This window comes from Gopherus evgoodei, chromosome 4 (assembly GCF_007399415.2).
Source record: "Gopherus evgoodei ecotype Sinaloan lineage chromosome 4, rGopEvg1_v1.p, whole genome shotgun sequence".
NCBI classification, from domain to species: Eukaryota; Metazoa; Chordata; order Testudines; family Testudinidae; genus Gopherus; species Gopherus evgoodei.
In genome coordinates, this window is record NC_044325.1 from 89,625,018 (window position 1) to 89,638,709 (window position 13,692).

Here is a 13,692-nt window from a genome sequence, read left to right on the forward strand (position 1 = left end):
TTTGAAATGTAATTGTGAACATTTCTATCTGCATCTAGATATTTACATGGCCCTCCTCATCCTAGTATCTGAGCATCTCATACTTATCAATGGATTTTTTCCTTACAACACTCCTAGGTGTAAGGAAATTGCCACATTTTAGGGATGGGGAACTGAGACGAGGGCAGGTTGTGACTTGCCCAATGTCACACAAGAAGTGTGTGGTTGAGCTGGGAATTGAACCCTTGTCTCCTGAGTCCCAGTCCAGTGTCCAGTTCCTTAGAATATCCTTCCTTTCCTTATGGGATACTTGATACTAATATATATGATCATCCGATCAAGGAAGAGAAACATACTATGTGACTTGTGCGTCCAGTGTACTGTGCTTGACTTCTGAATTGCTGGTATCGAATGCTTGAAGCAATATTTGCAGCAGGATGTTTCTGAGCGATCAAGAGGCTGAAGTAAGTTTTATAGAAGGGCTTCAGACATGTTGGGGTTGGAGTCACAGGCAGTTTTGACAAGAGAAAGGGGCTAAAATGCATATCTGAATTGCTTGCTGCAAATTGTTCATTCAGCTCTACTAGACTTGCAAGTAGATATCAGTATAAAACAATGAGGGCCAAATACACTGTTACATAAGTACAACTCCCACTTAAGGCTCCTGTTCAGCAAGATATATAAGCAAGTGAATAATCCCTGTGGCTACTATGAAAGTAAGATTATATAGCTACTTTGTGGTTCTGTAGTTCTGTAAGAGAATCACTGGAAAAGTCACACTAAAATGGTGAACTAAAATTGCTCTTAATAACCGTAGAAACAAAATGAAGAACAGAAGTGGTCATGTGAGGAGGGGGGCATTAACCATCAGGAGCTAGGGAAAGCAGAGGGTACCTCTTCACTACCCGCCATATCGGCGGGTAGCAATCGATTGCTCGGGGATCGATATATCGTGTCTAGATGAGACTCGATATATCGATCCCCGAACGCGCTTATATCGATTCCGTAACACCACCAACCCGAATGGAGTTGCAGAATCGACAGGGGGAGCTGTGGACATCGATCCCACGCCGTGAGGATGGTGAGTAATTCGATCTTAGATACTTCGACTTCAGCTACCTCATTCACGTAGCTGAAGTTGCATATCTAAGATCGATTTCCCCCCGTAGTGTAGACCAGCCCAGAGAGAGCTTATTTTTCTTGCTTTCATAGTCCAAGGGAAATCGGACAAATTTTATATACTTTCATCCTTTGTAAATTTGTGTTTTTCTCTAAATATAACTTTTCTTCAATACCATTTTTCTCTTCTACTTCATTCCTCCCCCTTATACTTTACCATGAATGGGGTTTTATGTCTTTTCATATCTAATGCTCAAGTCCTAAAAGAAGAAGTGCCAAGAGATAGTACCAGAGGTATCAGATGTTCTGGCCAGGGGTGGCTCCAGGCCCCAGCACGCCAAGCTCGTGCTTGGGGCGGCAAGCTGCTGGGAGTGCTCTGCCAGCGCCGCGAGGGGGCAGGCAGGCTGCCCTCGGCGGCTTGCCTGCGGAGGGTCCGCTGGTCCCGCGGCTTTGGCAGTAGCCACAGGACCAGCGGGCTCTCTGCAGGCAAACCTCCAAAGGCAGCCTGCTTGGGGTGGCAAAAACCCTAAAGCCACCCCTGATTCTGGCTCTCCCCCTCCCCCCTAAAAAAAGCATTGGAAAGGCATTCAGGAGTATGATGGCATGACATAAGCCCTGGTCTCATCTGGTATTACCCCTGCAAGCCACCTTATGCTGCTCATATTTCTGCTCCTTCTGTCTGATCCAGGCATTGCTTTGTGAGGAACTTCTTAGCACTATCTGGACTGGTACCTTTTTTTCAGGGGGAATCAGAAGATACTGTACACCAAACTACTACTACTCGTGCTGTGGAAATGTTAAGGCCTGGACTATCCCTCTGCACAAGTTTCTAAGAGCAGGACACCTTGAGTCTACTCCAACTGATGTCAATAGAAACATCTTCCATTGACTTCAAAGGAAATTGGATTAGGCCATTAAAGCATGGGCATCATCTACCCATGCATTCAACACATTCACATGGCTGGTTATATAAGGGCAACAGGAGTGAACAGCCAGCAATGTTGCTTTTTCTTGTAATCTTACCCCTTTCTTTTTCCTCTACCATTTTAGACTCAATCCCCCTCTCCACATCATGCAAATTGTATAAACTGCTGTAGAAGTACAAGTAAGGAGAAATGTTAAGTTTATATAATTTAAATGAGAGAGGCACATCATATACATCATACACAAATACACATCATAGCAGAAAATTTAGCCTTGGGCTCAAATTTTCTCACTTTCTGTCACTCTGAGAAGGACAAAAAATGGCACATTTAGTTTTGTTTTGTGGTGGGATGTGTTTTTTTTTTGTTCCCTTTGGATGAATAATTAACAGATGTGGCAATGTTCTAATGAGATATGGGTTTCCATTAGAAAATATCTGTTACTGAACACAGGCAATCTATGTAGGGCTGGTCTACAATGTGGGGAGGGGGGGATCAATCTAAGATATGTAACTTCAACTATGCTGTTGGTGTAGCTGAAGTCGAAGTATCTTAGTTCAACTTACCTAGCTGTCCTCATGGTGGTGAGTCAACTGCCGCAGCTCCCCTGTCGACGCTGCTTACTTCTCCTGCCGAGGTGGAGTACGGGCGTCGATTCACGGATCGATTTATCGCATCTAGACAAAATGCAATAAATTGATCCCTGATAGATTGATTGATTTACTACCCGCCAGTGTGGGAACCCTTGGTGGTAAACAGGTGTGCCAAATAGTAGTGACAAGTCAATGAGTGCCAGATCCTCAGATGGTATAAATTGGTTTAGCACCGCTAAGCAGAAACCGGGAAATGGGAGTTATGCCAATTTACCACAGCAGATTATCTTGCTCAATACAAATTAGATAGAAGGCACTTTACTGCATATAAAGAACTGGTGTAACAAATGAGGAGAACTGGCTTCCTTAGGATGCAGATTGTCATTTACTTCAGATCAATGGAGTGATGACAATTTACACTAGCTGAGGATATGCCTTATGGTTTTAATGTAGTCAGTCTAATTTTGATCTCACTTTCCACAGTGTAAATCAATAGTAATTACACTGAAGACAACATATTAACACCAGTGTGCGAGTATAGATTTAAGGAGATTTGGTCAACCTTTACCTTGACTAGCTGGTATCCATCCCTGGCCCTCAAAGGTTCTGGAACCCATGTTGCTTATTGAAAGAAATGATCAATATTTAGCCAGTTTGCCTCCAAAAATTAATAGAATCTTTGTTTGAGTGCCAGTTATGAGAGGACTATATGTCCAGTTCTGTGGACTGCTAAGGGCATCACAGAATTGTCTCTGTTATCTGTCCTGACACTTCTTAGGTCTGAACTCTGACTGCTGCAGAAGAAACACCTGAACCACTCATTTTTCCAGTCTAAACAAATCAAATTAAAATGTAGTGGGTTAGAACTAAATCATCATATTAATCAGATAATTAATGGGTCTGTGTTGATAGTTCAAGACATTTGAGGTAGAGGGGCAATCCACTGACATCATCTCAACCATCTTACATAAGTCCCAACTCAAATATAATTAAATGCAAAAATAGCAAAAAGTTGACACTGAAATCAAAGGAAAGCATCAATCATGCATTCACTCAGTCATGCACATAAAGGAACAGTTCCTGTTTTCAGACAGATACTTATAAATCTCTCTCTTATATTTTGTCAAGTATCAGGGGGTTAGCTGTGTTTGTCTATATCCACCAAAACAACGAGTCCAGTGGCACCTGAAAGACTAATAGATTTGTTCCTACTGTTAAAATTTAAAGTATTGTTTTTAAGAAGTTGTTTTCTGTTAGTCTCTAAGGTGCCACCAGACTCCTTGTTGTTCTCTTATATTTTGGTATTCAGTGGCTCAACTTTGAACAGCCTTTTTAACACACAATGTTTGGATGAAAGGTCACACTTGAACTTGGTCATGACAAAAATCTTTGCCTCTAAAAAAGTCACAATTTTAACTTTCACTTTTTATATACAGGCCTGTCTGCCTCACAAGCACAACATGAGATCTGAATCAGGCCCCCTGTATGCAGTGTTTGAGATCATGGTGTAAATTAAGTTTATTATTTTTTTACAGTTGTCAGGTGGTGGATGAAGCAATTAACAAAGGTTATCCTCAAAGGTGTGTGTGTGTGTTGGGGGGGGGAGAAAAAAATAAATATAGAAATTTCAGACAACATTATAGATTTGCAGCTAGCCAACAAAAGGGATTTTGTGTGTCATTACATTAAAAATTATTTTTGAAACATACTATATACTTGATCTGTATATACAATTTCAAATTGCTGTAATTTTTAGGGAGTAAATAACTTATTAGAATTGTGTTCTATGCAGTATTCTCCCACCATACTGTATAGTTAGAACATCTATTGAAATTTTGAATTGACTAGTCAGAGAGTTTGTTACCATAATTAGACACAAGGGAGATCACAATAGTTGTTTTGCAGACTGCAGCCAGTCTCTCACCCCTAACTGTATTTGCATTTGTTATTTACAGGCTTGCAAAGATTTTGTGAAGATATAGAGATGATGATTGGATTCCAGCCAAGTAAATTCTGGAGAATCTGTTGGGCGTTTGTGACCCCAACTATTTTAACTGTAAGGCAAAGAAGTTTCTGAATGTGTCCTGTTCAATCAGATTTTGTTTGTTTGTTTATGAAACCTGCTCTTTCCCAAAGACAACTATAGCTCAAATATATATATATATATATATATATATATATATATATAAATCATGTGTGCACATGTACACATATGTATGTGTGTACGTGTTTGTGTATATATACATATGTGTGCACACATACCTACACATACCTATATGCGTGTGTGTGTGTGTGTGTGTGTGTGTGTGTGTGTGTATAATTCTACAGTATTCTCATCCATTGACTTCTAGAGGAATTTCGGGTGTGTTAGGACTTGAGCTGATCCTGTAAGTCCAGATTCCGCAAAGTACCTAAGCACATGTGTAATACCCATGGAAATAAACTTTAGTAAGGCTTTTGATACTCTCTCGCATGACCTTCTCATAAACAAACTAGGGAAATACAACCAAGATTTAGCTACTATAAGGTGGGTGCATAACTGGTTGGAAAATCATTCCCAGAGAGTAGTTATTAGTGGTTCACAGTCATGCTGGAAGGGCATAATGAGCGGGGTCCCGCAGGGATCGGTTTTCTGGGTCTGGTTCTGTTCAATATCTTCATCAGTGATTTAGATACTGGTGTAGAGAGTACACTTATAAAAAGTTTGCAGACGATACCAAGTTGGGAGGAGCTGCAAGTGCTTTGGAGGATAGGATTAAAATTTAAAATGATTTGGACAAACTGGAGAAATGACTTGAAGTAAATAGGATGAAATTCAATGAGGACAAATGCAAAGTACTCCACTTAGGAAGGAACAGTCAGTTTCACATATACAAAATGGGAAATGACTGCCTAGGATGGAGTACTGAGGAAAAGGATCTGGGGTCATAGTGGATCACAAGCTAAATACAAGTCAATAGTGTAACCCTGTTGCTAAAAAAGCAAACCTCATTCTGGGATGTATGAGCAGGAGTATTGTAAGCAAGACACGAGAAGCAATTTTTCTGTTCCACTCCATGCTGATTAAGCCTCAACTGGAGTATTGTGTCCAGTTCTGGGCGCCACATTTCAGGAAAGATGTGGACAAATTGGAGAAAGTCCAGAGAAGAGCAACAAGAATGATTAAAGGTCTAGAAAACATGACCTCTGAGTGAAGATTGAAAAAATTGGGTTTGTTTAGTTTGGAGAAGAGAAGACTGAGAGGGGACATAAGTTTTCAAGTACATAAAAGGTTATTATAAGGAGGAGGGAGAAAAATTGTTCTTCTTAACCTCTGAGGATAGGACAAGGAGCAATGGGCTGGTTTAGGTTGGACATTAGGAAAAACTTCTTAACTGCCAGAGTGGTTAAGCACTGGAATAAATTGCCTAGGAAGGTTGTAAAATCTCTATCATTGGGGACAGGGCCGGCTTTAGGCCAATTCCCCCAATTCCCCCAAATCGGGCCCCGTGCCTAAGAGGGCCCCGCACCCAGTGAGAATCCCTTCCCTGACTAGAGGCACCTTTTTAATTTTTCCTCACCTGGCGGCGCTTCGGGTCTCCAGCGGCACTTCGGCGGCGGGTCCTTCGCTTGCTCTGGGTCTTCGGCAGCACTTCGGCGGGGAGTCCTTCAGTGCCGCCAAAGACCTGGAGTGAGTGAAGGACCCACCGCCGAAGTGCCACCGAAGACTCAGACCACTGCCCGGTGAATAAAAGCCCCACTTGTTTTTCTACAGGTGTTTTTTGTTGTTGGTTTGGTTTGGTTTTTTTTTTAGTCATCCCTGCTGGGGCCCCGTCGAAACTGTTCGAATTGGGCCCTGCACTTCCTAAAGCCGGCCCTGATTGGAGATTTTTAAGAGTGGGTTGGGCAAACACCTGTTGTCAGAGATGGTCAGACTCTAGATAATACTTAGTCCTGCCTTGAGTGCAGGGGACTGGACTAGATGATCGCTCGAGGTCCCTTCCAGTTCTATGATTATATATAAATAGATATTAAATGTGTAAAAGCTAAGCACATGCTTAAGTGTTTTGTTTTATTTCAATTTTTAAAATACCTCCATAGGCACCAACCCAATGCGATACTGAATAGGGATGGACTTAAGCATGTGCTTAAAATTAAGCACTTAGTTAAGTGAATTATTTAATTGGGGCCTCAGTGTGTGATCCAGTTCTCCTGTGGTGGTAGTGGGAATACACACATCTTTCTCCAGCAGTGAAAGTGGGGGCATAACTATTTCTTACCTAGTGTTAGGATTGGCACTTAGCAGGACCAATAACAAATGCTCTGTTCTATGTCATTGTGCCAAACAAATTTAGTTCTATTGAACAGTTTCTGAATTGCACAAACACCATACAGGGCACCATAAACTGAAAGTAGACTTTTTCTTTTTCTTTCTAACACTGGAGCAAAAGAAGGTTAGCTAGTCAGTTATTAAAAGCAATGCTTCACAGTGCCAGTAAGTGGCACTGTATGCTAGTAGTTTGGTTGTGATATCTCTAATGAAAAGTAAGATGATATTTTTGGGGGCAAAAGCCATATAATTTTTCTGCTGCTGTCAAGATTATCTTGTATGGTGTTAATTTTCTTATATATTCCTATTAAAAATTATATTTTTTAGTTTTATAACTCCATACCAAAAATGTGGATCATATTATCACTAATTCCCTTTTATTCTTTGCTATAATTTTAGATCTGCATTTGATTAAAAAATTACACAAAGGCTCTGAATTTTAAAATCAGTAAAGCAACATTTTCCATTGCTATAGTCAAAATAGGGGATCCATGGCTTGTGTAGCCTGAGATGTGAATTTTGAATTTGGCCACAGTGTTGTATTTTCTTGACATCTGATAAACATTGGCACTGGAATGAGAGAACCTGTCTGTGATTCTAAAACTTCTGGTTGACTGCTGAGCTAAACTAAGACTTAAGAACTGATAGCAGTCAAGGACTAGGACCAGGAATTGAATCTTGGTCTCCTCTATGGTCTCTTACCACACAAACCATGAGGCCAGCTCAAGCCCATATGTTTCAACTGAATTACAAGAAAGGGAAAATACAACATCTGTAGTAGTAAATGATTTTATATTGATCAGTCATGATACAATCATTATGCAATAGGAAAAGAGCACAGAAAACAAAGTAGTATCTCTTCCTACTGTGGTCTTCTGTAATACTAATATTTGATGTATTTGAATGGCTTGAGATTAGAGTTTAAATTACTTCATATCTCCAGAAATAAAACTGACCATTTTTGTACGTGCCTTCACATAGCTATATTGCTATAAATCTTGTGTGCAATTATTGGGCACATATGCAGTTTACAAAAGTTACTGAATTATGCACAAATGTAAGCAGATGCATTGCTATTTATACAGTAAGTGAAATGGAGTAACTTAACATAATTATATTAGGAAACACTGCCAATAGACTATGTAATAAAGCTTATTACCCTAGGGACAAGATTCTAATCTTAATTCCGACGGTGTAAACCTAAAGTAAATCCATTGATTTCAGTGGAATTGTGCTGGCTTTACACTGGTGAAACTGAGATCAGAATGTGGCCTTAAACTTCCAGAAGCGTCATTATAACATAGTTTCTCTCTCTCTCTCTTTCTCTCATGTGTGTGTGCAAACATCTCTGATTATACTTGTGTTTACTGAAAGTGTGCATGTAAATCAGACTGTGTACGTGTGTGTTGCTTATTAAAATATATTTTCTTTGTTTTCAGTTTATTCTTTGCTTCAGTTTTTACCAATGGGAACCAATGACCTATGGAGCTTACCATTATCCAGGCTGGTCGATGGTCCTTGGGTGGCTGATGCTGGCCTGCTCTGTTATTTGGATCCCTATTATGTTTGTGATAAAAATGCACCTAGCACCTGGCAAATTTATTGAGGTAATTCTTGAACATCCCACCCTCTTAAAAATATAGTCACAGAAGATTATTTTCTATAATTTACACTGATTCAGGTGTTGGGAATTGTTGATTGTTTATTAGAAAACTTTTTTATTGCAGTACAAAATGCAGCTGGTTGAAATGCACACCTACTGCTCCCCTCTTCCTGAATAAAATTCACCTAAATCACTATAGGCTTGATCCTGTGAGATTGAAGGAGCTCAGACCCTCACAGGATTAGGCCCTAAAACAGTGACAGTTGCAGATGACTTACTTGCTGGTCTTTCTGCTTTTTGACTCAGATCTGCCTCTTTTGGAAGCAGAATGGAATTAGAAAGCAGCAGGTACTAGAGAGCCATAAGGCGTTTCAGGCCCTAGAAAGTTTCAGACACTAGAAGGCATCAGATTAGATCGCTCTATAGAGAATCATGCAACAGAGAGCATCAGTCCTTAGAAGACATCAGACACTAGGTATCATCTGGACACATCCCCCTGAATGTCCTGCTCGCAGCTCAAGCTACAAATGGTGAAAATGAACTCTTTAACTTTCCACTTAAACCTCTTTGCTTCTTCATTGCGTTGAAAACACCCTAACCTTCCCTGTCACACAGACTTATGACTGCTGTGTTTCGAGTTTGTTTTTTATTCCTCCCTCCTACAATTCAGGGTGCTGCTGATTCTCTTTCTCTTAAAAATTCCCTATAGCACCTCTGGTTAATACGCTTAGCCATTCTCTGGCTGCCTCCCATCTTGGCTTCCACAACCTCCCCTTCACTTGCATTCCAATTTCCCATCTTACTCCCCTCTGATCCTTTCACAATGATATGGCTAAAACCATCTCCCATGCTAACTACTTAGACCATATCACCCCTTCACTGGCTTTCTCCCACTATTTGAATCAGTTCAGTGCTCTCATCCTCACCCTTGACACTCACTGTGCCCTGGCCTATGTACCTGCATTCATTTCATGCTACTCCCTTCTTTGCATGTTGCCTTTCCCTCTCCTCTTCATGCTTTCTTTCATACTATCCCCTATTCCCCCTCCTTATTCTAAAGCAACAGGCACCACCACTTTCCTCCTTCCAAAGCTCTCTTTGCAACTCACCTCTGCAAAACCCACAGAGAGCAAGGCTGTGGAAAGGAGAAAAAAATAGAAATGTCCTCTGGGTCCCTCCATGTGTCAGACTGTCCATGCCACAGGGCAAGGACCACATCTTCCTCTGTTTTGTACAGAACCAAGGTGCTTGATGTTCAGTGCTGGAAAACCCATCGGGCAATAGAATGCATCTCTGGCTTGTCAGACTGCAGAGGGCACTGGAGTGCATCAGGCTATAAAAAGAACATAGCACACAACAAGTGAAGCAAGAAGTTAAATTTACTCGTTTTCCTTTGTCCAACTCTGATCTAGTATCAGAGCTGTGGGCCTAAGTTGGAAAATAGCAATACACAAACTGGTGCTCCTTTTTAAAAGGCCACGGCCCAGTTTCCCTCACTGAGAAATAGTACTCTGCTTCTGGTTTCCTAATTTATCCATTTGGCACTGGGATTATTTATTGCCTCAGAGAGCAGGGCATGCTCCCTAGTGTCCTTTAACCAGTGCACCCAAGGAAATGCAAAAAGTCATATCCTGCGTGAAAGGAGGGAAGGGTTTAGCTGCAGTTATTTCAGCTTTAGTGCAGTATTTCCTGAACCATTGAGTCTGCTGCATAAATTTATTATGGTTGATTTGGGAGGTAAAGGTTGCAAACTGGTAATTAAGCAGAGATTAAAATAACTGATATAGAGACTTGATTCATTTTAACAGGTAATAAACATATAATTGTTCCCTCTTAAACCATCAGAAATATGTTTTCTTTCCTTTTTATATATAAATGCTCCAACCAAATTATATCTTCAATAAAGAGATCAGTGGAAAGATTAACAAGATATTAATTGTTGGTAATTTTGCCAGGTTAATCTGCTACTTTTTTGGGGGGGGGGCACAGACTGAAATGATATATTTTGTCATCAGCTAATTAAAATCTTTGCTCACTCATAGCAATGTATTACTTTTTGGTCATTTGTATACTTTTGGGAAATATGCTAAACAAAAATCCAATTATTTTGATGCAGCTACTCACTGCTTAGCCGATTGGCCTAAAGTAATTGAGCACGTCCTTTAGTGAGTGAGTTTAGCAATCTGTGGCAGTGGTTATGAGTTCCCTTCATATGGTATGGAGGGAGAATATATAATTAAAATCTGAGCATTTTATCATCTATTAATCTTGCAAACTTGTGCAAAACAAACACTGAGCAGCAGAGCATTTTAATATCCCCTTGCAGGATATTGTCAATTATTTCAGATCAGCGTAACCTAGTTTCCTCCATTGAATTGTAATTCTGCTCTATAATTTTAAGGGATTTTTTTTCTCTCCTACACTGTACAGAGGCTCAAGCTGGTCTGCTCTCCACAGCCTGACTGGGGCCCATTTTTGGCTAAACACCGTGGTGAACGTTACAAGAATATGATTGATCCACTGGGAACTTCCTCCCTTGGACTTAAACTGCCAGTGAAAGATTTAGAATTTGGAACCCAATGCTAGTAATTCCTATATTGGCGGCAATAATGTGTACAGCCTTTTTAATTTTTCTTTTATTAGTTTGTCTCCTTTGTTCTTTTTCACAGATGCTAAAAGTGGTTGCTTAGAAAGTAGGACTTATTGTTGCATGCTGTAGTGAAGAACTAGACGGCCACTTTAAGTACTGTTTTTTTGTTGTAGTTTGTTTTTTGTTTTGTTTTTTAGTGGTGCCCATGACCTATTATTTCCACTGTGAAATACTAACATGACATTGTGAAACTGGTCAAACCTCTTTTAAAAAATAAAATAAAAAAAGGTCATGCACAGCCCAACAGGAATGATTGTTGAGTTTAACCATTTATATAGGGAAATGGTTTCAGCCCATTTAGGGCCAATTCTATTGCAACCCCTTTGACATGAGACTGAGAATTCCTTATTAGTGTAACTGAAAGGAGAGTTTGACCATTGGGATGGCATGAGAGGGACTGAGTGGATATTGTGGCCCATTTGGCCAGATTCTGACCTCTGTAATATTGATGGTAATCCAGAGTGACACCGCTGGCCCTGATGGAGTCACTCTACATTTACCCTGATAGCAGAATGTGGCCTGCAGAGTCTGCAAACAATCCTTCTATTAAATAAGTACTGATTATACCGAAGCTTATTTCAAGGCTTTCTGACTCAGTCAAGTAAACACCAAGCACTGGTATCGGATGCATGACATCAAAACAGGAAGAGCTTAACGAGCCATTCAACACTTTTGAGGAGAAAAATAAAAGCACATGCAAAATGTATTTGAGATCAGGACTAATATTGTATTTGAGTCTGAAAGTTGGTTTGAAATAGCACCATAATGAGGCAGATGGGCATCACTATTTTAATTAATTTCATGCATTCCTATTAATAATTTGATGTTTTTTTTCATTAAAAATGCCTCAGTTACACTGAGTATCTAAACTTCATTGGCAAACTGCACACATAAGTACAAACCCAGTTTTATTCACTTCATCCGAGTTTTCTGAACATGTTTTCTTCGCTATCTTCACTTTTGTTTAAAATCTCCCGTAAAGAAGCCATCATATAATTTGTGCCTAATTTTATATTCTTACAGTAGTAGATGTATTCTAGTTTCCACATAACAACAGTTATTAGAATGTAGGTGTGCTGTTCAACTTTGTGATTCCCCTATTTGTTCTCTTATAAACTTCTTTATATAACCTGTAGCTATATTCTTCTCTTTCAGCCAAAGGGGAAATAACTGAACCTCTATTTCTGTCTCTCTTTATAGTGTGGGTGTGTGTATATATATATATATATATATATATATATAAATTCTCCAAGACAATATCCTCGTATAACAATCTGAGCTGTGCATAGTTTCTTTCCTTAAATTTTTTTTACTGTCAACCTTTTCATTAAAAACAATTAAATACAATAAAGTGATAAGACTGGATAGATAAAATTATAAGGAAGATAATGCATACTTTAGTAGATTGTTGTTTTAACATTGCATTGCAGTAGTATATCCTCTATCACTGCATTTTAGAAATCCAGTAAATGTATGGCAATCTGAGTGTTAGTCTTAAATATTTCTGCTACCTAATGGGCAGAGTACAAATAGAGATTTTAAGAGTACCTTTAATTAACGGAATATAAATTACCCCAAATTATTGTAAAGTGCACTATAAAGAGGGAGAAAAATATGTCTTCAGTAAATCGGCAAAACTGCAACCTTTATTATGCTGTTGTATTCTATACATATATACGAGATTTTTAAGAGTGATCAGTGTTCATGTAGCGTGTACTAGTGATGTTTTATGTCCCTATAAATATCTTATCAACCAGTGTAGAGATATGGTGAGTTTAGAGTAGTGTAACCTGAGTTTTTCCCCCATTATTGTAGTAGCCAATCTAAATGTAATTTCCTTTCGGGGGACTGTTTATATCATGTTCTTTTTTTGTGTTCACATTACAGGGTCTCAGGTAAATCTTCAGTTAAAATGTGTCTGTAGATGTGATGTTTTCATCTTGTTGAAGAAAACAAAAAACAAACAAAAACTAGACCTTAATGTAACATTTACAAAATAAATAATTTATTTTGTATATAGATATTAAAAAATCATTTTGCTGAACTTTCTTTTTTATGGGGCAAATAGTGTTGCCAGTTATTGACACTGCTAGGGATATTTTATCCTCAGGCAGCATACATGAAGCACAATCAAATATTTGTCGTTAAATGAAGTGGGAACAGATTTTGAAGCATTGCCCCCTAAATCTGTCTTATGCTTTTTTCTGTTTGTTGTCTTTACTTGTCCCAGTATTGCACAGAACATTAAGATCGTGATCCTTCCACAAGCATCTCTGCCTTAAAACTGCACTAACTTGATTTGGCTTTGCCAGCTGATTCAACAGAGAGCTGCTATTCTAACTTGTTCTTGGTTTTATTTCCCCGTGTGAGCAATATTTGAGCTACCCCTTTCTTGGCATAATGAAATTTCATAAATACAAGATGAAAATTAACTCCTCCAAGTCTCTCTGGCTGGAGTAAAAAAGAAAATTGTTTCACATTTAATGAATTACCAGCTGTCTTCCCAACAAGTAGGG

General features: G+C 39.2%; 1 protein-coding gene across 1 annotated transcript in view; it reads left to right on the forward strand.

Annotated features, from left to right (window-relative positions):
• The window catches only part of SLC6A5 (solute carrier family 6 member 5), a 67,812-nt gene extending 56,544 nt beyond the window's left edge, over positions 1–11,268 (forward strand). Inside the window, exons 16-18 of the mRNA XM_030562123.1 lie at positions 4,570–4,670; positions 8,363–8,530; positions 10,957–11,268. Of these exons, the coding sequence (XP_030417983.1) occupies positions 4,570–4,670; positions 8,363–8,530; positions 10,957–11,112 (425 nt within the window). The 3' untranslated portion in view covers positions 11,113–11,268. The remainder of the gene's footprint in view (positions 1–4,569; positions 4,671–8,362; positions 8,531–10,956) is intronic.
• Positions 11,269–13,692: the final 2,424 nt, after the last annotated feature.